This window comes from Pseudophryne corroboree, chromosome 9, assembly GCF_028390025.1.
Source record: "Pseudophryne corroboree isolate aPseCor3 chromosome 9, aPseCor3.hap2, whole genome shotgun sequence".
Taxonomy (NCBI): Eukaryota; Metazoa; Chordata; class Amphibia; order Anura; family Myobatrachidae; genus Pseudophryne; species Pseudophryne corroboree.
The window spans coordinates 161,924,496-161,948,737 of NC_086452.1; the positions used below are offsets into that span (position 1 = coordinate 161,924,496).

The 24,242-nt window shown below is 50.1% G+C and overlaps 1 protein-coding gene across 9 annotated transcripts in view; it reads left to right on the forward strand.

Annotated features, from left to right (window-relative positions):
• Positions 1-24,242, forward strand: part of HFM1 (helicase for meiosis 1) — a 984,377-nt gene that overhangs the window by 473,628 nt on the left and 486,507 nt on the right. For 8 of the 9 annotated variants that reach the window (XM_063939911.1, XM_063939912.1, XM_063939910.1 and 5 more), the window contains one exon: positions 1,600-1,761. In XM_063939911.1, the coding sequence (XP_063795981.1) occupies positions 1,600-1,761 (162 nt within the window). The remainder of the gene's footprint in view (positions 1-1,599; positions 1,762-24,242) is intronic. The other variant, XM_063939917.1, reaches the window with a different exon arrangement.

Below are 24,242 nucleotides of genomic sequence, written 5' to 3' on the forward strand. Positions count from 1 at the left end.
AGAATGACCCCCTCAGAGTTGATCGCAGCAGCAAATTTGTTAGCAGTTGGACAAAACCATGTGCACTGCAGGGGGGGGGGGGGGGGGGGCAGATATAACATGTGCAGAGAGAGTTAGATTTGGGTGGGGTGTGTTCAACCTGAAATCTAAATTGCAGTGTGAAAATTAAGCAGCCAGTATTTACCCTGCATAGAAACAAAATAACCCACCCAAATCTAACTCTCTCTGCAAATGTTATATCTGCCACACCTGCAGTGCACATGGTTTTGCCCAACTGCTAGCAAATTTGCTGCTACGACCAGGTCTGAATTAGGCCCCTACTGCATATTTGTAGATCTCAGTGAGGATGTACCACTCTCTCAACCATACATGCCTACCTTGCTGCACCCACCTCTGGGAGATGGCAGCGTGGTAGGCTAATGGGGGCGTGGCCAGCGGCAATGGGGGCAATCTGGGTGCTTGACCGGTGGGGGGAAGTGGGCAGTCCGGGGGTATGCAGCACAAATGCTTCATCGTGGCTCCGCCCCCACTAGACTGTGACGAGAAAACTGGTACCGAATAGCAGGGGCAGAGCTATGATATCATATCCGAGGGGGAATTGATACGTATGATATCATATCCCCCTCAGACCACCCACTTGTTCTCTGTTGTGGGCGGCCGAGGGGGGGTGCTGCCTGGGAAAGCAGTAGTCTTGCCCACACCCAATTTTCGGGAGCCCCCCGGCCATTCCGGTAGGGTAGGCAAGTATGCTCTCAACTTTAAATCTATCCACACATTTTAAATTTGTTCCCCTGTAGCAGAAATTTTTTTCTTCAAGCACCCTCTATCTGTACTTATCCCTACTTATATAATAGTCTATTTTGCTGCTCATATTTATGCAAATAGCTTTGACTTATTTTTGTCCATTGCCTGTGAAAAGTACATTTTTCTCCCGAAAACTTTTACAAAAATTCTGTGTATTTTAGAGCTGTATAGACATACTGTAGGGGGTAATTCAGACCTGATCGCTGTGCTGCAAATTACACTGTCCTGCAATCAGATAGTCGCCACCCAGGGTGTGTGAAAATTTGCCCCGTGCAAGTGTGCGATTGCATGTGTACGTTGTGTGAAAATTCCCCTCAGTCAGCGGACAGCTGCAAATCCATTCACATCACACTCACAATCGAATGTGTTTCCCATTCTGTGCAGTCTGTGCGTAGCTCAATACTTACTCCTCCAGTGCGAAGAAATCAGGCTGATCGGGGCCCGAGCTGACGTCACACACCCGCCCTGAAAGCGCTTGGGTATGCCTGTGTTTTTCCAGACACACCCAGTAAACGGTCAGTTACCACCCACAAATCGTCTCTTCCTGTCAATCACCTTGTGAACGCTCGTGCGATCAAAATTTTTGCACCATCCTGTCGCTACTGTCCATCGCGTATGCGCATTGTGGTACATATGCATGCGCAGTCATTCGATAATTGGCCTCTGTGCGATATCGCACAACAGCGATCAGGTCTGAATTAGGCCCATAGACCTTTAAATATCAAAGTTTTTTTTAGTATGGTTCGTCTTCTACATATTGTACCTGGTAGTTATCCATATTTGCCTTGTTTATAGGTGCACACAGTGAAAGATGAAAGCCGAGGAGCAACTCTTGAAGTTGTTGTCAGCAGAATGAAAACAATACAGGTTTCGCTTTCTCGAGCCATGAAAACTACAGAAGTGCGTCTACCAATGCGATTTGTGGCAGTTTCAGCAACAATTCCTAATGCTGAGGATGTATGTCTTCTTACAGTTAAAGTTATTGTTATATTCACTATGCATACATCTCCGATTGTTAGAGAGTGGCGCATGCACACTGCGTATGAGCGGGCCTACTTCTGTGAGATTGCACACAGTCCATCCTTAGCTGCAGCATGATAGACATGCTGCGGTATTTGGGGGGCAGATTGGAGGTGGTGACAGGGACAGTTCTATAAAATTGGGGCATGACGCTTCTGTTTTGTAGCTGTGTCGAGCCCAGGGACTTCTTGCCCCTGGTTGAGAAGTTCCCCCAGCCATTCCTAGTAAACTGAGGCTTACTCAGATGGCCGAGAGCGACCATAGCAAGGGGTGATACAGTGCTGCATCACGGATGCAGTACTATGACCTGCAATACATGCAGGATGTGTCTTTTTCCTACAGATGCCTCCTGCAGCATTACAGTATTTGAGCGTAACTGCTCCCGTCTCTGAGTCAGGCCTTAGGGGTTCATTTACTAAGCCTTGGATGGCGATAAAGTGGATGGAGATAAAGTACCAACCAACCGGCTCCTAACTGTCATTTTTCAAACACAGCCCGTAACATGGCAGTTAGGGGCTGATTGGCTGGTACATTATCTCCATCCATTTTACCTCCATCCAAGGCTTAGGAATTAGACCCCTTAAATCTGTATTTGTATTGGATTGTATGTTGCACATTACCTCTCTTCTGTCTCTTCTGCTTCCGAAATTATGTCAGGCCACTGCAGCCTACTGACTACGATATGCTAATTAGGCTGTCTGCATATTTGTTGAATTTCATGTGTCCTGGTTGCACAGCCTCCTGTATTTTTGCATCCGTGCATTAGACATCACCATTAATATCTTGACTTGCTAAAGACTTTGGGGTATATTCAATTAAAGTCGGATCCATTCCAACATGTATTTGTCGAAATGGATCCGACAACCCCTATTCAATCCCATCTTATTCGACTTTTTCAAGTCGAATTAAGATGGGACGCAGAGGAGGAGAAGGGGGGCAAGCTGCGGGGGGACAGCCGGCGGGCATACAGGGAGATCAGCGCTACGGAGTAGCGCTGCAGCTGGATGTCACTCAGCCGCCCGACCTCACGGCAGCTCCCACCCGGCTCCAGCAGTGTGCTGGAGCCGGGTGGAAGCTGCCGTGAGGTCGGGCGGGTGAGTGACATCCAGCTGCAGCGCTAGTGTAGCGCTGATCTCCCTGTATGCCCGCCGGCTGTCTCCCCCGTCTCCCTGCGGCAATCCCCCCCCCGCGCGCCCAGAGTGGGTCCGCATCTCATTCCAACCTCATTTTGATGTCGGATTGAGATGGTCGAAAAGGGGGCCAAAACCTGTCTGGTTTGGCCCCGTTTTCGACATCAACACGTCGATCGGCAGCTATTCCGCCAATCCACGTGCTTTTCGACAAGTCGAATTTATCGACTTTATCGACTTGTAGAAAGATTTAGCAAAATATTGAATAGGTCGAATCTGGATTCGACCTTAAAAAGTCGAAAACTGCCGTCATTTCGTCAGACGGCAGTTTTCGACTTCAATTGAATATACCCTTATGATTGTAGCCAACACCAGACTTTAGTATTCAATGAAAATCATTTAGACTTGCACCTGCCTCATGCTGAATGCAAAAGATCTGTCTGAAACAGGCATCCCAATTGTGTCTGGACACCTAAAACAAGCAGGGGTTTGGTCTATATGCCCACAACACTCCCATGATACTACTTTAGGACACTTTTGATGTGATCAACCCAGAACCCAGTCCCACCCTGGCAACGTCTCTACTTCAAAAACCTGCACTTTATTAAATACACTCCTGTGTGTCTAGTAAATGATGTCTTTCTATTCCTTTTGTTAATATTTAACAAGATGTTTGATGGTGTCATGTACATATACCTCCCAAATGTCCTGATTTTCGTGGGGCAGACACATTTTTTTGGGACTGTCCCTCTGTCCCAGTGGTTCTCAAACTCGATCCTCAGGACCCCACACAGTGCATGTTTTGCAGGTAACCCAGCAGGTGCACAGGTGTATTAATTACTCACTGACACATTTTAAAAGGTCCACAGGTGGAGTTAATTATCTCACTTGTGATTCTGTGAGGAGACCTGCAAAACATGCACCGTGTGGGGTCCTGAGGACCGAGTTTGAGAACCTGTGCTCTGTCCTAACCATGGGGTGCAGTGTCCTGCGGTGGGGGTAATTGGGAGGCTGATATCACTCACTGCTTTGTGGTGATTGCGCACAGCATCTATTCATGGGAGACGGAGGGACTGGGGGCATGCCAGCAGCTCACAGAGCGCTGGACATGCCCCCTCACTGCTGAAAACAGGGGCGTGGCTCTTGATTTCGGCATCCCTGTGAAGCCACCCCCCTTCTTTTACATAGTTCATGCCCCTTTTCTGCCGCGTGCGACTTTGCTGCGCAGTAGGGTCCTGCTTTGGACGTCCTCGATGTTGGGAGGTATGTATACATACTGTAGCTGGGAGCAGGTTTTCTTTCTGCTGCGGGGTACACTGGGCTCCACAAGGATTGGACAATGGGGTGTAGAGTAGGATCTTGATCCGAGGCACCAACAGGCTCAAAGCTTTGACTGTTCCCAGAATGCACAGCGCCACCTCCTATATCACCCCGCCTCCCTGCACAGGAGCTCAGTTTTGTTAGTTGGTGCTGCAGTAAGCAGGCACTTAACAGAGGGTCTGCTCCAAGCAGCCCTAAGAAAAGCTTTTTATGAGGTAAAAAGTGAAGACTTCAAGGGCAGCAATGGTGGTAAATGTCTTGTGACATTCACTGCTGCAGCTCCATCTCTCCCCAGCGGCGCTGTACACTCACGAGCACTGGTTGCTGGGTACCTACAGCGGAGGCTCCAGTTTTCTTCACGTTAGACACACACGGCTGGGGCTCTCCAGGATCGCGTGGCCGCGCTTCGGGAGGTAGTAAGTGGGCGGGACCCAGTCTTTATCGTGATCCGGCGCGGTCAGTGGGAGGCGGGCCGCGCGCGCTGGCGGTGGACACTGTGGATACAGGTGATCCCACTAGATCACCAGGGCATGGGCGCAGGTCAGGTTTTCTCTCTAAACCAATTCTTATTTCTCTAACGTCCTAAGTGGATGCTGGGGACTCCGTAAGGACCATGGGGATTAGCGGCTCCGCAGGAGACTGGGCACAACTAAAGAAAGCTTTAGGACTACCTGGTGTGCACTGGCTCCTCCCACTAAGACCCTCCTCCAGACCTCAGTTAGATTCTTGTGCCCGGCTGAGCTGGATGCACACTAGCTCTCCTGAGCTCCTAGACAGAAAGTATATTTAGGTTTTTTATTTTACAGTGAGATCTGCTGGCAACAGACTCACTGCAGCGAGGGACTAAGGGGAGAAGAAGCGAACCTACCTAACAGGTGGTAGTTTGGGCTTCTTAGGCTACTGGACACCATTAGCTCCAGAGGGATCGACCGCAGGACCCGACCTTGGTGTTCGTTCCCGGAGCCGCGCCGCCGTCCCCCTTACAGAGCCAGAAGCATGAAGAGTCCGGAAAATCGGCGGCAGAAGACTTCGGTCTTCACCAAGGTAGCGCACAGCACTGCAGCTGTGCGCCATTGCTCCTCATGTACACCTCACACTCTGGTCACTGATGGGTGCAGGGCGCTGGGGGGGGCGCCCTGAGGGCAATATATAACACCTTGGCTGGCAAATCTACATCATATATAGTCCTAGAGGCTATATAGATGTAAAATTACCCCTGCCAGTATTCCAGAAAAAGCGGGAGAAAGTCAGCCAAAAAAGGGGCGGGGCTTCTCCCTCAGCACACTGGCGCCATTTTCTCTTCACAGTGCAGCTGGAAGACAGCTCCCCAGGCTCTACCCTGTAGTTTTCAGGCTCAAAGGGTTAAAAAGAGAGGGGGGGCACTAAATTTAGGCGCAATATATGTATACAAGCAGCTATTTGGGGAAAAATCACTCAGTTATAGTGTTAATCCCTGCATTATATAGCGCTCTGGTGTGTGCTGGCATACTCTCTCTCGGTCTCCCCAAAGGACTTTGTGGGGTCCTGTCCTCAGTCAGAGCATTCCCTGTGTGTGTGCGGTGTGTCGGTATGGCTGTGCCGACATGTTGGATGAGGAAGGTTACGTGGAGGCGGAGCAGAGGCCGATAAATGGGATGTCGCCCCCTGTGGGGCCGACACCAGAGTGGATGGATAGGTGGAAGGTATTAACCGACAGTGTCAACTCCTTACATAAAAGGCTGGATGACGTAACAGCTGTGGGACAGCCGGCTTCTCAGCCCGCGCCTGCCCAGGTGTCTCAAAGGCCATCAGGGGCTCAAAAAAGGCCCGTTACCTCAGATGGCAGACACAGATGTCGACACGGAGTCTGACTCCAGTGTCGACGAGGTTGAGACATATACACAATCCACTAGGAACATCCGTTACATGATCTCGGCAATGAAAAATGTGTTACGCATTTTCTGACATGAACCCAAGTACCACATAAAAGGGGTTTTATTTTTGGGGAGAAAAAGCAGCCAGTGTTTTGTTCCCCCATCAGATGAATGAATGAAGTGTGTAAAGAAGCGTGGTTTCCCCCGATAAGAAACTGGTAATTTCTAAAAAGTTACTGATGGCGTACCCTTTCCCGCCAGAGGATAGGTCACGTTGGGAGATATCCCTTAGGGTGGATAAGGCGCTCACACGTTTGTCAAAAGGTGGCACTGCCGTCTTAGGATACGGCCACCTTGAAGGACCCTGCTGATAAAAAGCAGGAGGCGATCCTGAAGTCTGTATTTACACACTCAGGTTATATACTGAAGCCTGCAATTGCCTCAGCATAAATAGTGCTGCTGCAGCGTGGTCTGATACCCTGTCAGATAATATTAATACGCTAAGACAGGGATAATATTTTGCTAACATTGAGCATATTTAAGACGTTGTCTTATATATAAAGGATGCACAGAGGGATATTTGCCGGCTGGCATCCAGAATTAATGCAATGTCCATTCTGCCAGGAGGGTATTAGAAACCCGGCAGTGGACAGGTGATGCTGCCTTTAAAAGGCACATGGAGATTCTGCCTTATAAGGGTGAGGAATTGTTTGGGGATGGTCTCTGGGACCTCGTATCCACAGCAACAGCTGGGAAGAAAAATTTTTTACCTCAGGTTTCCTCACAAAAGCCTAAGAAAGCACCGTATTTTCAGGTACAGTCCTTTCGGCTTCAGAAAAGCAAGCGGGTCAAAGGCGCTTCCTTTCTGCACAGAGACAAGGGAAGAAGGAAAAAGCTGCACCAGTCAGCCAGTTCCCAGGATCAAATATCTTCCCTCGCTTCCTCTGAGTCCACCGCATGACGCTGGGGCTCCACAGGTGGAGACAGGTGCGGTGGGGGCGCGTCTCGGGAACTGCAGGGACCAGTGGGCTTGCCCACAGGTGGATCCCTAGGTTCTGCAAGTAGTAGTTCGAGGCGACTCCCCCTCGCCGTTGCCTCACATCAGCCTTGCCTGCTGCCCTCAGAGAAAGGTAGTACTGGCGGCAATTCACAAGCTGTACTTCCAGCAGGTGAAATAAAGGTACCCCTCCTTCAACAAGGCCGGGGTTACTATTCCAAATTGTTGTGGTACCGAAACCAGACGGTTCGGTGAGACCCATTCTAAAATTGAAATCCTTGAACACTTATATACGAAGGTTCAAGTTCAAAATGGAATCGCTCAGGGCGATTATTGCAAGCCTGGAAAATTTCAGGGTATCACTGGACATCAAGGATGCTTACCTGCATGTCCCTATTTACCCTCTTCACCAGGTGTACCTCAAAATTGTGGTACAGGATTGTCATTACCAATTCCAGACGTTGCCGTTAATCTGTCCCCGGCACCGAGGGTATTTACCAAGGTAATGGCCGAAGTACTTATCCCGTACTTGGACGATCTCCTTATAAAGGCGAGGTCCAGGGAGCAGTTGTTCCTCGGAGTAGCACTATCTCGGGAAGTGCTACAACAGCACGGCTGGATTCTGAATATTCCAAAGTCGCAGCTGGTTCCTACGACGCGTCTACTGTTCCTGGGTATGGTTCTGGACACAGAACAGGATAAAAAGGGTTTCTCCCGGAGGAGAAGTCCAAGGAGTTGGCGTCTCTAGACGGAGACCTCCTAATACAAATACAGGTGTCGGTGCATCAATGCACGCGAGCCTTGGGAAAGATGGTAGCTTCTTACGAAGAATTTCCATTCGCCAGGTCCCATGCAAGGATCTTCCAGTGGGATCTGTTGGACAAGTGGTCCGGGTCGCATCCTCAGATGCATCGGCGGATAACCCTGTCTCCAAGGGCCAGGGTGTCGCTGTGGTGGTGACTGCAGAGTGCTCATCTTCTAGGGGGCCGCAGATTCGGCATACAGGACTGGGTCCTGGTGACCACAGATGCCAGCCTTCAAGGCTGGGGGGCAGTCACACAGGGAAGAAACTTCCAAGGCCTATGGAAAAGTCAGGAGACTTTCCTACACATAAATGTTCTGGAACTATGGGCCATTTACAATGCCCTAAGTCAGGCTAGATCCCTGCTTCAACACCGGCCGGTGCTGATCCAGTCAGACAACATCACGGCGGTCGCTCATGTAAACCGACAGGGCGGCACAAGAAGCAGGATGGCGATGGCAGAAGCCACAAGGATTCTCCGATGGGCGGAAAATCATGTGTTAGCACTGTCAGCAGTGTTCCTTCCCGGAGTGGACAACTGAGAAGCAGACTTTCTCAGCAGACACGACCTCCACCCGGGAGAGTGGGGACTTCATCCAGAAGTCTTCCAAATGATTGTACACCGTTGGGAAAGGCCACGGGTGGACAGGATGGCGTCCCGCCTCAACAAAAAGCTACAAAGATATTGCGCCAGGTCAAGGGACCCTCAGGCGATAGCTGTGGACGCTCTGGTAACACCGTGGGTGTACCAGTCGGTGTATGTGTTCCCTTCTCTGCCTCTCATACCCAGGGTAATGAGAATAATAAGAAGGAGAGGAGTAAGAACTATACTCATTGTTCCGGGTGGCCAAGAAGAGCTTGGTACCCAGAACTCCAAGAAATGATCTCAGAGGACCCATGGCCTCTGCCGCTCAGACAGGACCTGCTGCAGCAGGGGGCCTGTCTGTTCCAAGACGTACCGCGGCTGCGTTTGACGGCATGGCGGTTGAACGCCGGATCCTGAAGGAAAAGGGCATTCCGGAGGAAGTTATTCCTACGCTATTTAAAGCTAGGAAAGAAGTGAACGCAAACCATTATCACCGCATATGGCGGAAATATGTTGCGTGCTGTGCGGCCAGTAAGGCCCCAAAGGAGGAATTTCAGCTAGGTCGATTTCTGCACTTCCTACAAGTCAGAGGTGACTATGGGCCTAAAATTGGGTTCCATTAAGGTCCAGATTTCGGCTCTATCGATTTTCTTCCAAAATAGAACTGGCTTCACTGCCTGAAGTTCAGACTTTTGTTAAGGGAGTGCTGCATAGTCAGCCCCCGTTTGTGCCTCCAGTGGCACCGTGGGATCTCAACGTAGTGTTGGATTTCCTGAAGTCGCATTGAGTTGAGCCACTTACATCCGTGGAGCTACAATACCTCACGTGGAAAGTGGTCATGCTGTGGGCCTTGGCGTCGGCCATGCGTGTATCAGAATTGGCTGCTTTGTCATGCAAAAGCCCTTATCTGTATTTTATATGGATAAGGCGGAATTGAGGACTCGTTCCCACTTCCTTCCTAAGGTGGTAGCAGTTTTTCATGTGAACCAACCTATTGTGCCTGCGGCTACTTGGGACTTGGAGGATTCCAAGTTTCTGGACGTGGTCAGGGCCCTGAAAAGTATATGTTTCCAGGACGGCTGGAGTCAGGAAAACTGACTCGCTATTTATCCTGTATGCACCCAACAAGCTGGGTGCTCCTGCTTCTAAGCAGACTATTGCTCGCTGGATCTGTAGCACGATTCAACTTGCACATTCTGCGGCTGGACTGCCGCACCCTAAATCTGTGAAAAGCCCATTCCACGAGGAAAGTGGGCTCTTCTTGGGCGGCTGCCCGAGGGGTCTCGGCTTTACAAATTTGCCGAGCTGTTACTTGGTCGGGTTCAAACACTCTTGCAAGAGTCTACAAGTTTGATACCCTGGCTGAGGAGGACCTAGAGTTTGCTCATTCGGTGCTGCAGAGTCATCCGCACTCTCCCGCCCGTTTGGGAGCTTTGGTATAATCCCCATGGTCCTTACGGAGTCCCCAGCATCCACTTAGGACGTTAGAGAAAATAAGATTTTACTCACCGGTAAATCTATTTCTCGTAGTCCGTAGTGGATGCTGGGCGCCCATCCCAAGTGCGGATTGTCTGCAATACTTGTATATAGTTATTGCCTAACTAAAGGGTTATTGTTGAGCCATCTGTTGAGAGGCTCAGTTGTTATCATACTGTTAACTGGGTATAGTATCACGAGTTATACGGTGTGATTGGTGTGGCTGGTATGAGTCTCACCCGGGATTCAAAATCCTTCCTTATTGTGTCAGCTCTTCCGGGCACAGTATCCTAACTGAGGTCTGGAGGAGGGTCTTAGTGGGAGGAGCCAGTGCACACCAGGTAGTCCTAAAGCTTTCTTTAGTTGTGCCCAGTCTCCTGCGGAGCCGCTAATCCCCATGGTCCTTATGGAGTCCCCAGCATCCACTACGGACTACGAGAAATAGATTTACCGGTGAGTAAAATCTTATTATCGCCCACAGTACCCCGTGGTTTTGCCAGCAGAGGGGATAAGGCTTAGACCTGAAGTCCCTCCCCCAGCCCCAGGGCGCCATTTCTAGCAAGTGTTCCCGCCCTGTAAGTAAGAAAGAGTGCACTTAGTCAGGGATTTATAGTACAATTACCCTGTGATATACATCCAGTTCTTACTGTGTACTGTTATATCTATTGTTATATAGCTGTGTAAGCTAGTCCAGTGCAGTATTATTGTCAGTAATAACCTCTGCATTGTACAAACTGTGACTATCTGTGTGTGCATCTGATAGCTAAGTGTTGTCCATTTCGTGTTTTTCACTCAACTTGCTATCCCTATATTCTATAACCTGAGGGGGCTTGGTGCGTCAGGTTTTATCTAATATAGGATTTTCACAAAGATATACTGTATTACGTATTTCTCTGACGTCCTAGTGGATGCTGGGAACTCCGTAAGGACCATGGGGAATAGCGGCTCCGCAGGAGTCTGGGCACAACTAAAAGAAAGCTTTTAGACTACCTGGTGTGCACTGGCTCCTCCCACTATGACCCTCCTCCAAGCCTCAGTTAGATTTTTGTGCCCGGCCGAGCTGGATGCACACTAGGGGCTCTCCTGAGCTCTTAGAAAGAAAGTATAATTTAGGTTTTTTATTTTACAGTGAGACCTGCTGGCAACAGGCTCACTGCAACGAGGGACTAAGGGGAGAAGAAGCGAACCTACCTGCTTGCAGATAGCTTGGGCTTCTTAGGCTACTGGACACCATTAGCTCCAGAGGGATCGACCGCATGGAACTGGCCTTGGTGTTCGGTCCCGGAGCCGCGCCGCCGTCCCCCTTACAGAGCCAGAAGCAAGAAGAAGTCCGGAAATTCGGCGGCATGAAGACTTCTGTCGTCACCAAGGTAGCGCACAGCACTGCAGCTGTGCGCCATTGCTCCTCATACACACTTCACACTCCGGTCACTGAGGGTGCAGGGCGCTGGGGGGGGGGGGGCGCCCTGAGCAGCAATAAAAACACCTTGGCTGGCAAAACAATCACAATATATAGCCCCAGAGGCTATATATGTGATAATTACCCCTGCCAGAATCCTTGAAAAAGCAGGAGAAAAATCCGCGAAAAAGCGCCATTTCTCCCTCACAGTTCCGCTGGAAGGAAGCTCCCTGGGAAAAGGGTAAAAAAGAGAGGGGGGGCACTAAATTTAGGCGCAGTAAATATTATAGCAGCTATAGGGGACATAATTCAGTTAGTCCCTGCATTTTATAGCGCTCTGGTGTGTGCTGGCATACTCTCTCTCTGTCTCCCCAAAGGGCTTCTGTGGGGTCCTGTCCTCTATTAGAGCATTCCCGGTGTGTGTGCGGTGTGTCGGTACGGCTGTGTCGACATGTTTGATGAGGAAAATTATGTGGAGGCGGAGCAGATGCCCATAGAAGTGTTGTCACCCCCTGCGGGGCAGACACCTGAGTGGATGGTTTTATGGAAGGAATTACGTGCACGTGTCGACTCCTTACACAAAAAATTTGACGACATGCCAAATGCGGGACAGCCGGCTTCTCAGCTCGTGCCTGCCCAGGTGTCTCAAAGGCCATCAGGGGCTCTAAAACGCCCGCTCTCAGATGGCAGACGCAGATGTCGACACGGATACTGATACCAGTGTCGACGACGATGAGTCAAATCTAATGTCCACTAGGGCCATTCGTTGCATGATTGAGGCAATGAAGGAAGTATTACACATTTCGGATATAAACCCAGGTACCACTAAAAAGGGTATTATGTTTGGGGAGAAAAAACTACCCGTAGTTTTCCCCCCATCTGAAGAATTAAATGAAGTGTGTGAAGAAGCGTGGGCTTTCCCCGATAAAAGATTGGTAATCCCTAAAAAATTACTAATGGCGTTCCCTTTCCCGCCAGAGGATAGGGCACGTTGGGAAACACCTCCTAGGATAGATAAAGCGCTCACACGTTTGTCTAAAAGGTGGCACTTCCGTCTCCGGATAGGCCGCCCTCAAGGAGCCTGCGGATAGAAAGCAGGAGGCGATCCTGAAGTCTGTATATACACACTCAGGCATTATACTTAGACCAGCTATTGCGTCAGCATGGATGTGCAGTGCTGCCGCTGCATGGTCAGATTCCCTGTCAGAAAATATTGACACCCTAGACAGGGACACTATTCTCCTAACCATAGAGCATATAAAAGACTCAGTCTTATACATGAGAGATGCACAGAGGGAGATCTGCCGGCTGGCATCTAAAATAAGTGCATTGTCCATTTCTGCTAGGAGAGGCTAATGGACTCGGCAGTGGACAGGGGATGCAGATTCCAAAAGGCACATGGAAGTTTTGCCTTATAAGGGTGAGGAGTTATTCGGGGATGGTCTCTCAGACCTAGTTTCCACAGCGACAGCTGGGAAATCAGCATTTTTACCCCAGGTTCCCTCACAGCCTAAAAAAGCGCCGTTTTATCAAGTACAGTCCTTTCGGACCCAGAGAAACAGGCGAGGAAAAGGCGGGTCCTTTCTGTCCAGAGGCAGAGGTAGGGGAAAAAGGCTGCAACAAACAGCAGGTTCCCAGGAGCAAAAGTCCTCCCCCGCTTCTTCCAAGTTCACCGCATGACGGTGGGGATCCACAGGCGGAGCCAGGTACGGTGGGGGGCCGCCTCAAAAATTTCAGCGATCAGTGGGCTCGCTCACAGGTGGATCCCTGGATCTTGCAAATAGTATCTCAGGGGTACAAACTGGAATTCGAGGCGTCTCCCCCCCCCCGCCGTTTCCTCAAATCTGCCTTGCCAACGACTCCCTCAGGCAGGGAGGCTGTGCTAGAGGCAATTCACAAGCTGTATTCCCAGCAGGTGATAGTCAAGGTGCCCCTACTTCAACAAGGATGGGGTTACTATTCCACACTGTTTGTGGTACCGAAACCGGACGGTTCGGTGAGACCCATTTTAAATTTGAAATCCTTGAACACATACATAAAAAAGTTCAAGTTCAAGATGGAATCGCTCAGGGCGGTTATTGCAAGCCTGGACGAGGGGGATTACATGGTATCCCTGGACATCAAGGATGCTTACCTGCATGTCCCCATTTATCATCCTCACCAGGAGTACCTCAGATTTGCGGTACAAAATTGCCATTACCAATTCCAGACGCTGCCGTTTGGACTGTCCACGGCACCGAGGGTGTTTACCAAGGTAATGGCGGAAATGATGATACTCCTTCGAAAAAAGGGAGTTTTAATTATCCCGTACTTGGACGATCTCCTAATAAAGGCGAGATCCAGGGAGCAGTTGTTGGTAGGAGTAGCACTATCTCAGGAGGTGCTACACCAGCACGGTTGGATTCTGAATATTCCAAAGTCACAGCTGGTTCCGACAAAACGTCTACTGTTCCTGGGAATGATTTTGGACACAGTCCAGAAAAAAGTGTTTCTCCCGGAGGAGAAAGCCAAGGAGCTGTCATCTCTAGTCAGAGACCTCCTGAAACCAAAACAGGTGTCGGTGCATCACTGCACGCGATTCCTGGGAAAGATGGTGGCTTCTTACGAAGCAATTCCTTTCGGCAGGTTCCATGCCAGAATCTTTCAGTGGGACCTGTTGGACCAATGGTCCGGATCGCATCTTCAGATGCATCGGCTAATAACCCTGTCTCCAAGAACCAGGGTGTCTCTGCTGTGGTGGCTGCAGAGTGCTCATCTCCTAGAGGGCCGCAGATTCGGCATACAGGACTGGGTCCTGGTGACCACGGATGCCAGCCTTCGAGGCTGGGGGGCAGTCACTCAGGGAAGAAACTTCCAAGGACTATGGTCGAGTCAGGAAACTTCCTTGCACATAAATATTCTAGAACTAAGGGCCATTTACAATGCCCTAAGTCAGGCAAAACCCCTGCTTCAAAACCAGCCGGTACTGATCCAGTAAGACAACATCACGGCGGTCGCCCATGTAAACCGACAGGGCGGCACAAGAAGCAGGACGGCAATGGCAGAAGCCACAAGGATTCTCCGATGGGCGGAAAATCACGTGCTAGCACTGTCAGCAGTGTTCATTCCGGGAGTGGACAACTGGGAAGCAGACTTCCTCAGCAGGCACGACCTCCACCCGGGAGAGTGGGGACTTCATCCAGAAGTCTTCACACTGATTGTAAATCGTTGGGAACGGCCACAGGTGGACATGATAGCGTCCCGCCTAAACAAAAAACTGGAGAGATATTGCGCCAGGTCAAGGGACCCTCAGGCGATAGCGGTGGACGCTCTAGTGACACCGTGGGTGTACCAGTCAGTTTATGTGTTCCCTCCTCTGCCTCTCATACCAAAGGTACTGAGAATAATAAGAAAACGAGGAGTAAGGACAATACTCGTGGTTCCGGATTGGCCAAGAAGAGCTTGGTACCCGGAACTTCAAGAGATGATCTCAGAGGACCCATGGCCTCTGCCGCTCAGACAGGACCTGCTGCAGCAGGGGCCCTGTCTGTTCCAAGACTTACCGCGTCTGCGTTTGACGGCATGGCGGTTGAACGCCGGATCCTAAAGGAAAAGGGCATTTCGGAGAATGTCATTCCTACGCTGATTAAAGCCAGGAAAGATGTAACGGTTAAACATTATCACCGCATATGGCGGAAATATGTTGCTTGGTGTGAGGCCAATAAGGCCCCAACAGAGGAATTTCAGCTGGGTCGATTTCTGCACTTCCTACAGGCAGGAGTGACTATGGTCCTAAAATTAGGCTCCATTAAGGTACAGATATCGGCTCTGTCGATTTTCTTCCAAAAAGAACTAGCTTCACTACCTGAAGTTCAGACATTTGTAAAAGGAGTGCTGCATATTCAGCCCCCCTTTGTGCCTCCAGTGGCACCCTGGGATCTCAACGTGGTGTTGAATTTCCTAAAATCACATTGGTTTGAGCCACTAAAGACCGTGGATCTAAAATATCTCACGTGGAAAGTGGTCATGTTATTGGCCTTGGCTTCGGCCAGGCATGTATCAGAATTGGCGGCTTTGTCATTTAAAAGTCCTTATCTGATTTTCCATATGGATAGGGCAGAATTGAGGACTCGTCCCCAGTTTCTCCCTAAGGTGGTAACTGCTTTTCACTTGAACCAACCTATTGTAGTGCCTGCGGCTACTAGCGACTTGGAGGATTCCAAGTTACTGGACGTAGTCAGGGCCTTGAAAATTTATGTTTCCAGGACGGCTGGAGTCAGGAAAACTGACTCACTATTTATCCTGTATGCACCCAACAAACTGGGTACTCCTGCTTCTAAGCAGACTATTGCTCGCTGGATTTGTAGTACAATTCAGCTGGCGCATTCTGCGGCTGGACTGCCGCATCCTAAATCAGTAAAAGCCCATTCTACAAGGAAGGTGGGCTCATCTTGGGCGGCTGCCCGAGGGGTCTCGGCTTTACAACTTTGCCGAGCTGCTACTTGGTCAGGGGCAAACACGTTTGCAAAATTCTACAAATTTGATACCCTGGCTGAGGAGGACCTTGAGTTCTCTCATTCGGTGCTGCAGAGTCATCCGCACTCTCCCGCCCGTTTGGGAGCTTTGGTATAATCCCCATGGTCCTTACGGAGTTCCCAGCATCCACTAGGACGTCCGAGAAAATAAGAATTTACTCACCGGTAATTCTATTTCTCGTAGTCCGTAGTGGATGCTGGGCGCCCGTCCCAAGTGCGGATTGTCTGCAATACTTGTACATAGTTGTTGTTCACAAAAGGGTTATTGTTATGAGCCATCTGTTGAGAGGCTCAGTTAAATTTCATACTGTTAACTGGTTATGGTATCACGAGTTATACGGTGTGATTGGTGTGGCTGGTATGAGTCTTACCCGGGATTCAAAATCCTTCCTTATTGTGTCAGCTCTTCCGGGCACAGTATCCTAACTGAGGCTTGGAGGAGGGTCATAGTGGGAGGAGCCAGTGCAGACCAGGTAGTATAAAAGCTTTCTTTTAGTTGTGCCCAGACTCCTGCGGAGCCGCTATTCCCCATGGTCCTTACGGAGTTCCCAGCATCCACTACGGACTACGAGAAATAGAATTACCGGTGAGTAAATTCTTATTTTTTCTCTGTGATTTAGTCACCATATCTCTCCTTTAGCTCTGCTGGTGCTGACTACACTGCGCAGGGGTTTGGGTTTAGAGGTATAGTGCTGCTGATAATTGTACTGTGTTACCTCATACTGCAAGTATATCATGTCTGCTTCTGAGGGTAACGGTTCTGGGGCTGAACACACTGCCGGTGTTGCTGAAGCCACAGATCCATATGAGGAGAATATAGCAGCTGTGGGCTCTGGTTCTGGGGGCTCCTTGCCCCCCAGTGGGACTGTGGCAACGGAGGCACATACTGACCCACTGTGGGCCGCTTTTTCCACGCTTCTGCATATGCTAGTTCATAAACTAACACCCCCTATGGGACCCCCAATGCCGGTACAACCGTATGTGGTCCCTGCAGCTAACCCGCCGTGGACGATTTATCTGCTCAGTTAAAGAAGTTGAACCAGTCCCTGACTACTAAAAAGTCTGACCATCGCTCGCCTAAGTCCAAGAGGTCCTCTAAGCGAGCGCTTGTCTCCTCACAATCCACTGCTGTCACTGACACCTCGTCTGATGAAGACGGCACGTATACTGACCCCACAGGTTCTGACTCATATACGGCTGATGGGGAGGGTAGTTCACATGTGGATGTTCCTGATCTTGTGGAGGCTATTAAGTTAATTCTACAGATTACGGATGATCCCGAGCCATCCGTCCCTCCTAAGAAACCAGATAGGTTCAAGCATCAGAAGGTGGTTAAACAAGTTTTCTCTGACGTCCTAGTGGATGCAGGGTACTCCGTAAGGACTATGGGGTATAGACGGGCTCCGCAGGAGACTGGGCACTCTTAAAAGAAAGATTAGGTACTATATCTGGTGTGCACTGGCTCCTCCCTCTATGCCCCTCCTCCAGACCTCAGTTAGTATCTGTGCCCGGCCAGAGCTGGATGCACCCTAGGGGCTCTCCTGAGCTTCCTAGAAAAGAAAGTATTTGTTAGGTTTTTTATTTTCAGTGAGATCTGCTGGCAACAGACTCACTGCTACGTGGGACTGAGGGGAGAGAAGCGAACCTACCTGCTTGCAGCTAGCTTGGGCTTCTAAGGCTACTGGACACCATTAGCTCCAGAGGGATCGAACACAGGCCCAGTCCTCGGTCGTCCGGAGCCGCGCCGCCGTCCCCCTTGCAGAGCCAGAAGAACGAAGAGAAGTTGAAAATCGGCGGCTGAAGACTCCGGTCTTCATTAAGGTAGCGCACAGCACTGCAGCTGTGCGCCATTGCTCCCTTAGCACACCACACACTCCGGTCACTGATGGGTGCAGGGCGCTGGGGGGGGGCGCCCTGGGCAGCAATTAGATTACCTTACTTGGCGAAAAGCACATAATACAGTCTGATAAACTGTATATGTGCATTAACCCCCGCCATTAAAGTACATAAAAGGACAGAAGCCCGCCGCTGAGGGGGCCGGGCCTTCTTCCTCAGCACACCGGCACCATTTTCTCTTCACAGCTCAGCTGGAAGGAAGCTCCCCAGGCTCTCCCCTGCAGTATCCTGGTACATATAGGGTAAAAAAGAGAGGGGGGGCACATAAATTTAGGCGCAAAACTGTGTATATAAGCTGCTATAGGGGAAAAATCACTCAGTATAGTGTACATCCCTGTATTATATAGCGCTGTGGTGTGTGCTGGCATACTCTCTCTCTGTCTCTCCAAAGGGCCTGGTGGGGGAACTGTCTTCAAATAGAGCATCACCTGTGTGTGTGGTGTGTCGGTACGCGTGTGTCGACATGTCTGAGGTAAAAGGCTCCTCTAAGGAGGTGATAGAGCGGATATGTGTGTGGGAGGGTGTCTCCGTCGGCAACGCCGACACCTGTTTGGATATGTGTAAGTGCTGAGGTAAAATTATCGCACAAAAGGTTAGGGAACAGAAAGGAAATCTACCCTGGTCTGTCCCTATGTGACAGAGTCCTTCAGAGTCTCTCTATGTTCACTATCCAAAATAAAAAAAGTATCGACACGGAGTTTAACTCCACTGTCGACTACGATAATGCAAAGTTACAGCCAAGAGGGCTAAAAGATATTCAATATATGATTATTGGAATAAAAGATGATTTGCATATCACTGATGACTCATCTGTCCCTGACACGAGAGTACACATGTTAAGGGGAAGAATGCTGAGGTAAATTTCCCTCCTCTCATGAGGAAAAAGAGCGGGAATCTCCAGACAAGAGACGGCAGCTTCCCACAAGAGAATTCTCAGGCTGTATCCTTTCCCCACTAGGGCCAGGATGTGTTGAGAATCTTCCCCTTGGGTGTCCTGTTTGCACTAGCTATTCTCAGGGATCCTGCAGATAGTGTGCACATTCTAGTATACTACCCAGACCGGCGATTGTGTCGGCATGGGTTTATAGCGCTGTGGCAGCGTGGACAGGTACCTTATCAGCAGAGATTGAGACCCTAGTATGCATATAAATATTTTAAGATGCTGTCTTAAGTGATAGATATATAATTATAAAGCATGCCCAAAGGGACATGAGTATACTGGGTCCTAGAGACAAAAGCTATGTCGATTTCTGCTTGACGTGTCCTGTAGAATATACATTGGACAGATGATGCCGACTTAAGAGGCATATGGAAGGCTGAGGATTGTGTGGAGAAAGGTTCTCGGGCCTGGTCTCCACAGCTATAGCTGGTAATTCTGATATTTTGCCTTATATTCCTGCACAGCCTAGGAAAGCACGACATTATTAAATGCAGCTTTTCGAATAAAGAAACAATAAAGTCTGAGGTGCGTCCTTTCTTGTCAGAGCCGGGGGCAGAGGAAAGAAGCTGTACAACACAGCTAGTCCCCAGGAACAGAAGTCCTCCCCGGCCTCTACAAAAATCCACCGCATGTCGCTGGGGCTCCACAGGCGGAGCTAGGCCCGGTGGGGACACGCCTTCGTAAGTTCAGCCACAAGTGGGTTCACTCCCTGTTAGATCCCTGGGCAATAGAAATTGTATCGCAGGGATACAGGCTGGACTGTGAGAAGATGCCCCCTCACCGAGGACCCGGCGGGCTTCCCCCCAAGAGAGGGAGCCAGTGTTAACTGCAATTCGTAAATTGTATCTTCAACAGGTGGTGGTCAAGGGTCCCCTCCTTCAACAAGAGGGTGTTATTATTCGACCATGTTATAATCCCGAAACCAGACGGTTCGGTTAGACCCATATTGTATTAAAATCCCTGAACATATACCTGAAAAGGTTCAGGTTCAAGATGGAATCGCTAAGAGCGGTCATTGCAAGCCTGAAATGAATCGGGACATAAGGGATGCATACCTTCGTGTCCCCATTTATCCACCTCATCAGGCGTACCTCAGAATTGCGGTACGGGATTGTCATTACCAATTTCACCCAGGTAATGGCGGATATGATGGTGCTCCTGCGGAAGCAAGGTGTCACTATTATCACATACTTGGATGATCTCCTCATAAAAGCGAGATCAAGAGAGCAGTTGCTGGACAGCGTATCAACTTCTCTGGAAGTGAAACGGCAACACGACTGGATTCTATATATTCCGAAGTCGCAGTTGGTTCCTACAGCTCATCTGCCTCGCCTAGGCATGATCCTAGACACAGACCAGAAGAGGGTTTATCTCCCGATAGAGAGAGCTCAGGAGCTCATAACACTGGTCAGGAATCCATTGAAAACCAAAACAGGTGTCAGGGCATCACTGCACTCGAGTCCTGGGAAGGATGATGGCATCATACGAGGCCATCCCCTTCGGCTGGTTCCATGCAAGGACAATGGAACTTACTGGACAAGTGGTCCGGATCACATTTACAGATGCATCGGTTAATCACCCTATCCCCCAGGGCCAGGGTGTCTCTCCTGTGGTGGCTGCGGAGTGCTCACCTTCTCGAGGGCCGCAGATTCAGCATTCAGGACTGGGTCCTGGTGACCACGGATGCAAGCCTCCGAGGGTGGGGGGCAGTTACACAGGGAAGAAAATTCCAAGGTTTGTGGTCAAGCCAACAGACTTGCCTTCACATCAATATCCTGGAACTAAAGGCCATATACAACGCCCTAAGTCAAGCGGAGTTCCTGTTTCGCGACCAACCGGATCTGATCCAGTCAGACCGCAGGGGCTCATGTAAACTGCCAGGGCGGCACAAGGAGCAGGGTGGTGAGGGTAGAAGCCACCAGAATTCTTCGCTGGGCGGAGAATCAAGTAAGCGCACTGTCAGCAGTGTTCATTCCGGGAGTGGACACGACCTCCACCCGGGAAAGTGGTGACTTCATCAGGAAGTCTTCACGCAGTTTTGCAAATTGATGGAAACTGCCTCAGGTGGACTACATGGCGTCCCACCTCAATAAAAAGATAAAAAAGGTTTTACGCTGGGTCAAGGGACTCTCAGGCGATAGCTGTGGTCGCACTAGTGACACCGTGGGTGTTCCAGTCGGTCTATATATTCCCTCCTCTTCCTCTCAGACCCAAGGGCTGAGAATTGTAATAAACGGAGGAGTGTGAACAATATTATTTGCTCCGGATTGGCCAAGAAGGACTCGGTACCCGGAACTGCAAGAAATGCTCTCAGAGGACCCATGGCCTCTGCCTCTCAGTCAGGACATGTTGCAACAGGGACCCTGTCTGATCCAAGACTTACCGCGGCTGCGTTGGACGGCATGGCGGTTGAACGCCGGATCCTAGCGGAAAAGGGCATTCCGGATGCAGTTATTCCTACGCTGATAAAGGCTAGGAAAGACGTGACAGCAAGACTTTTTCACTGTATATGGCGAAAATAGGTTGCTTGGTGTGTGGCCGGGAAGGCCCTACAGAGGAATTCCAGGGGGGTCGATTCCTGCACTTCCTACAGTCAGGAGTGACTATGGGCCTAAAATTAGGATCCATAAAGGCCAAGATTTCGGCCCTATCCCTTTTTCTTTCAAAAAGAACTGGCTTCACTGCCTGAAGTTCGGACGTTGTTACAGGGGTGCTGCATATTCAGCCCCTTTTGTGCCTCCAGTGGCACCTTGGGATCTTAACGTGTGTTGGATTCCTAAAATCCCACTGGTTTGAGCCACTTAAGACCGTGGAGTTAAAATATCTCACGTGGAAAGTGGTCATGCTTTTGGCCTTAGCTTGGACTAGGCGTGTGTCAGAATTGGCGGCTTTGTCATGTAAAAGCCCATATCTGATCTTCCATATGGAAAGGGCAGAATGGAGGACTCGTCCCCAATTTCTCCCTAAGGTGGTATCATCGTTTCATTTGAACCAACCTATTGTGGTGCCTGCGGCTACTAGGGACTTGGAGGATTCCAAGTTGCTGGACGTAGTCCGGGCCCTGAAACGTTATGTTTCCAGGACGGCTAGAGTCAGAAAAACTGACTCGCTATTTATCCTGCATGCACCCAACAAGCTGGGTGCTCCTGTTTCAAAGCAGACTATTGCTCGCTGGATCTGTAGCACGATTCAGCTTGCACATTCTGCGGCTGGACTTCCGCATCCTAAATTAGTAAAAGCCCATTCCACGAGGAAGGTGGGCTCTTCTTGGGCGGCTGCCCGAGGGGTCTCGGCTTTACAACTTTGCCGAGCTGCTACTTGGTCGGGTTCAAACACTTTTGCAAAATTCTACAAGTTTGATACCCTGGCTGAGGAGGACCCTGAGTTTGCTCATTCGGTGCTGCAGAGTCATCCGCACTCTCCCGCCCGTTTGGGAGCTTTGGTATAATCCCCATGGTCCTTACGGAGTACCCAGCATCCACTAGGACGTCAGAGAAAATAAGAATTTACTCACCGGTAATTCTATTTCTCGTAGTCCGTAGTGGATGCTAGGAGCCCGTCCCAAGTGCGGACTCTCTGCAATACATGTATATAGTTATTGCTTAACTAAAGGGTTATTGTATGAGCCATCTGTTGAGAGTGGCTCAGTTATTGTTCATACTGTTAACTGGGTATAGTTATCACGAGTTGTTCGGTGTGATTGGTGTGGCTGGTATGAGTCTTACCCTGGATTCCAAATCCTTTCCTAGTAATGTCAGCTCTTGCGGGCACAGTTTCCCTAACTGAGGTCTGGAGGAGGGGCATAGAGGGAGGAGCCAGTGCACACCAGATATAGTACCTAATCTTTCTTTTAAGAGTGCCCAGTCTCCTGCGGAGCCCGTCTATACCCCATGGTCCTTACGGAGTACCCAGCATCCACTACGGACTACGAGAAATAGAATTACCGGTGAGTAAATTCTTATTTTACCTCACTCTGACCACCTAGTGGATATACGTCAGGAACCCTGGGAAAACCCGGGTACGAAGTTTGTGCCTCACAAGAAAATGCTGGCTCGCTATCCCCTCGCGCCAGAGCTGTCTAAGAACTGGGAAACGCCTCCTCCAGTGGACTCACATGTGGCTAGGATGGTGGTTTCCTCAGCTCTGCCTGTCACTACCGTCACGTCTCTAAAAGAGCCTACGGATAAGCGTGTGGAGGGTTGTCTGAAAGTGATTTACACCCTCACGGGTGCTGTGCAAAGGCCCACTATTGCAGCTACATGGGCTGCCGAGGCTATTGAAGCGTGGGCCTTGGCGTTAGAGGCTGAAATCTCCTCTGACCATGCTAGACAATGCTTGTCATATATTGTCACAGCTTCTCGCTATATTAAAGAGGCGGCTTCGGATGTCGGTATCCTAGCAGCCAAGGCCTCTACTACGTCAGTCCTGGCTCGCCGGATATTGTGGCTGAGATCCTGGTCTGTGGATCTGGACTCTAGAAAAACCCTGGAGGTACTCCCTTTCATGGGATATATTCTGTTTGGGGAGGACTTAAATAAGATATTGGCTGACTTGGCTACTGCCAAAACTGCCTGTCTACCAAATACCTCTCCTTCTGTGTCGAAGGCTAAAGGTACGTCCTTTCGCCCCTTTCTCCCTTCAGGTAAAGCAAAAGGTCAGGCGTACCACAAGCAGGCCCGCACTCCCAAACCTGGTAAGCCAAAGCCCAAAAGAGCCTGGGCTGCCCGTCAGCCAGCTTCCAAGACCGATAAGCTTGCCGCATGATGGGGCGGGCCTCCCCCTGGGGGATCCCAGGGTGGGGGGCCGGCTTCTAGGTTATACCCAGGAATGGTTGAAGGCCACTTCAGATGCCAGGGTACGGGAAGTCGTCACTCGAGGTTACGCCATAGCCTTCAAAAACCGACCCCCTCATCGATTTTGCCAGACAGACTGTCCCGTCGGACCAGACAAAGGCAAACACTCTGCATTCGGTGGTACAGACCCTCCTGGATACAGGAGTCGTAGTACAGGTGCCTCTTGCTCAGAGGGGCCAGGGGTACTATTCTCTGCTGTTTCTAGTCCCGAAACCGAATGGGTCCTCCCGCCTCATTCTCAATCTCAAGGCATTTGTGAAGGTTTCCAAGTTCCGTATGGAAACCTTTCGCTCTATAGTTCTGGCCTTGAAGCCTGGGGACTACATGGTCTCCCTGGATATACAGGATGCTTACCTGCATATTCCTATAGCAGCGTCACATCAGCAATAGCTGAGTTTCGCTATTGGCAACCTTCATTACCAGTTTCAGGCGTTACCTTTTGGTTTGACAACGGCTCCGCGAGTCTTCACCAAAGTAATGGCGGTGTTGACGGTGGTACTCCGCCGTCAAGGGGTCAGGATACTGCCGTACCTGGACGACTTGTTAATCCTGCCAAATTCCCCAGAACATCTCCTGTGTCATCTGGATATGACGGTCCGGTTTCTACAAGCCCACGGGTGGCTCATCAACTGGAAGAAATCCTCCCTGGTAC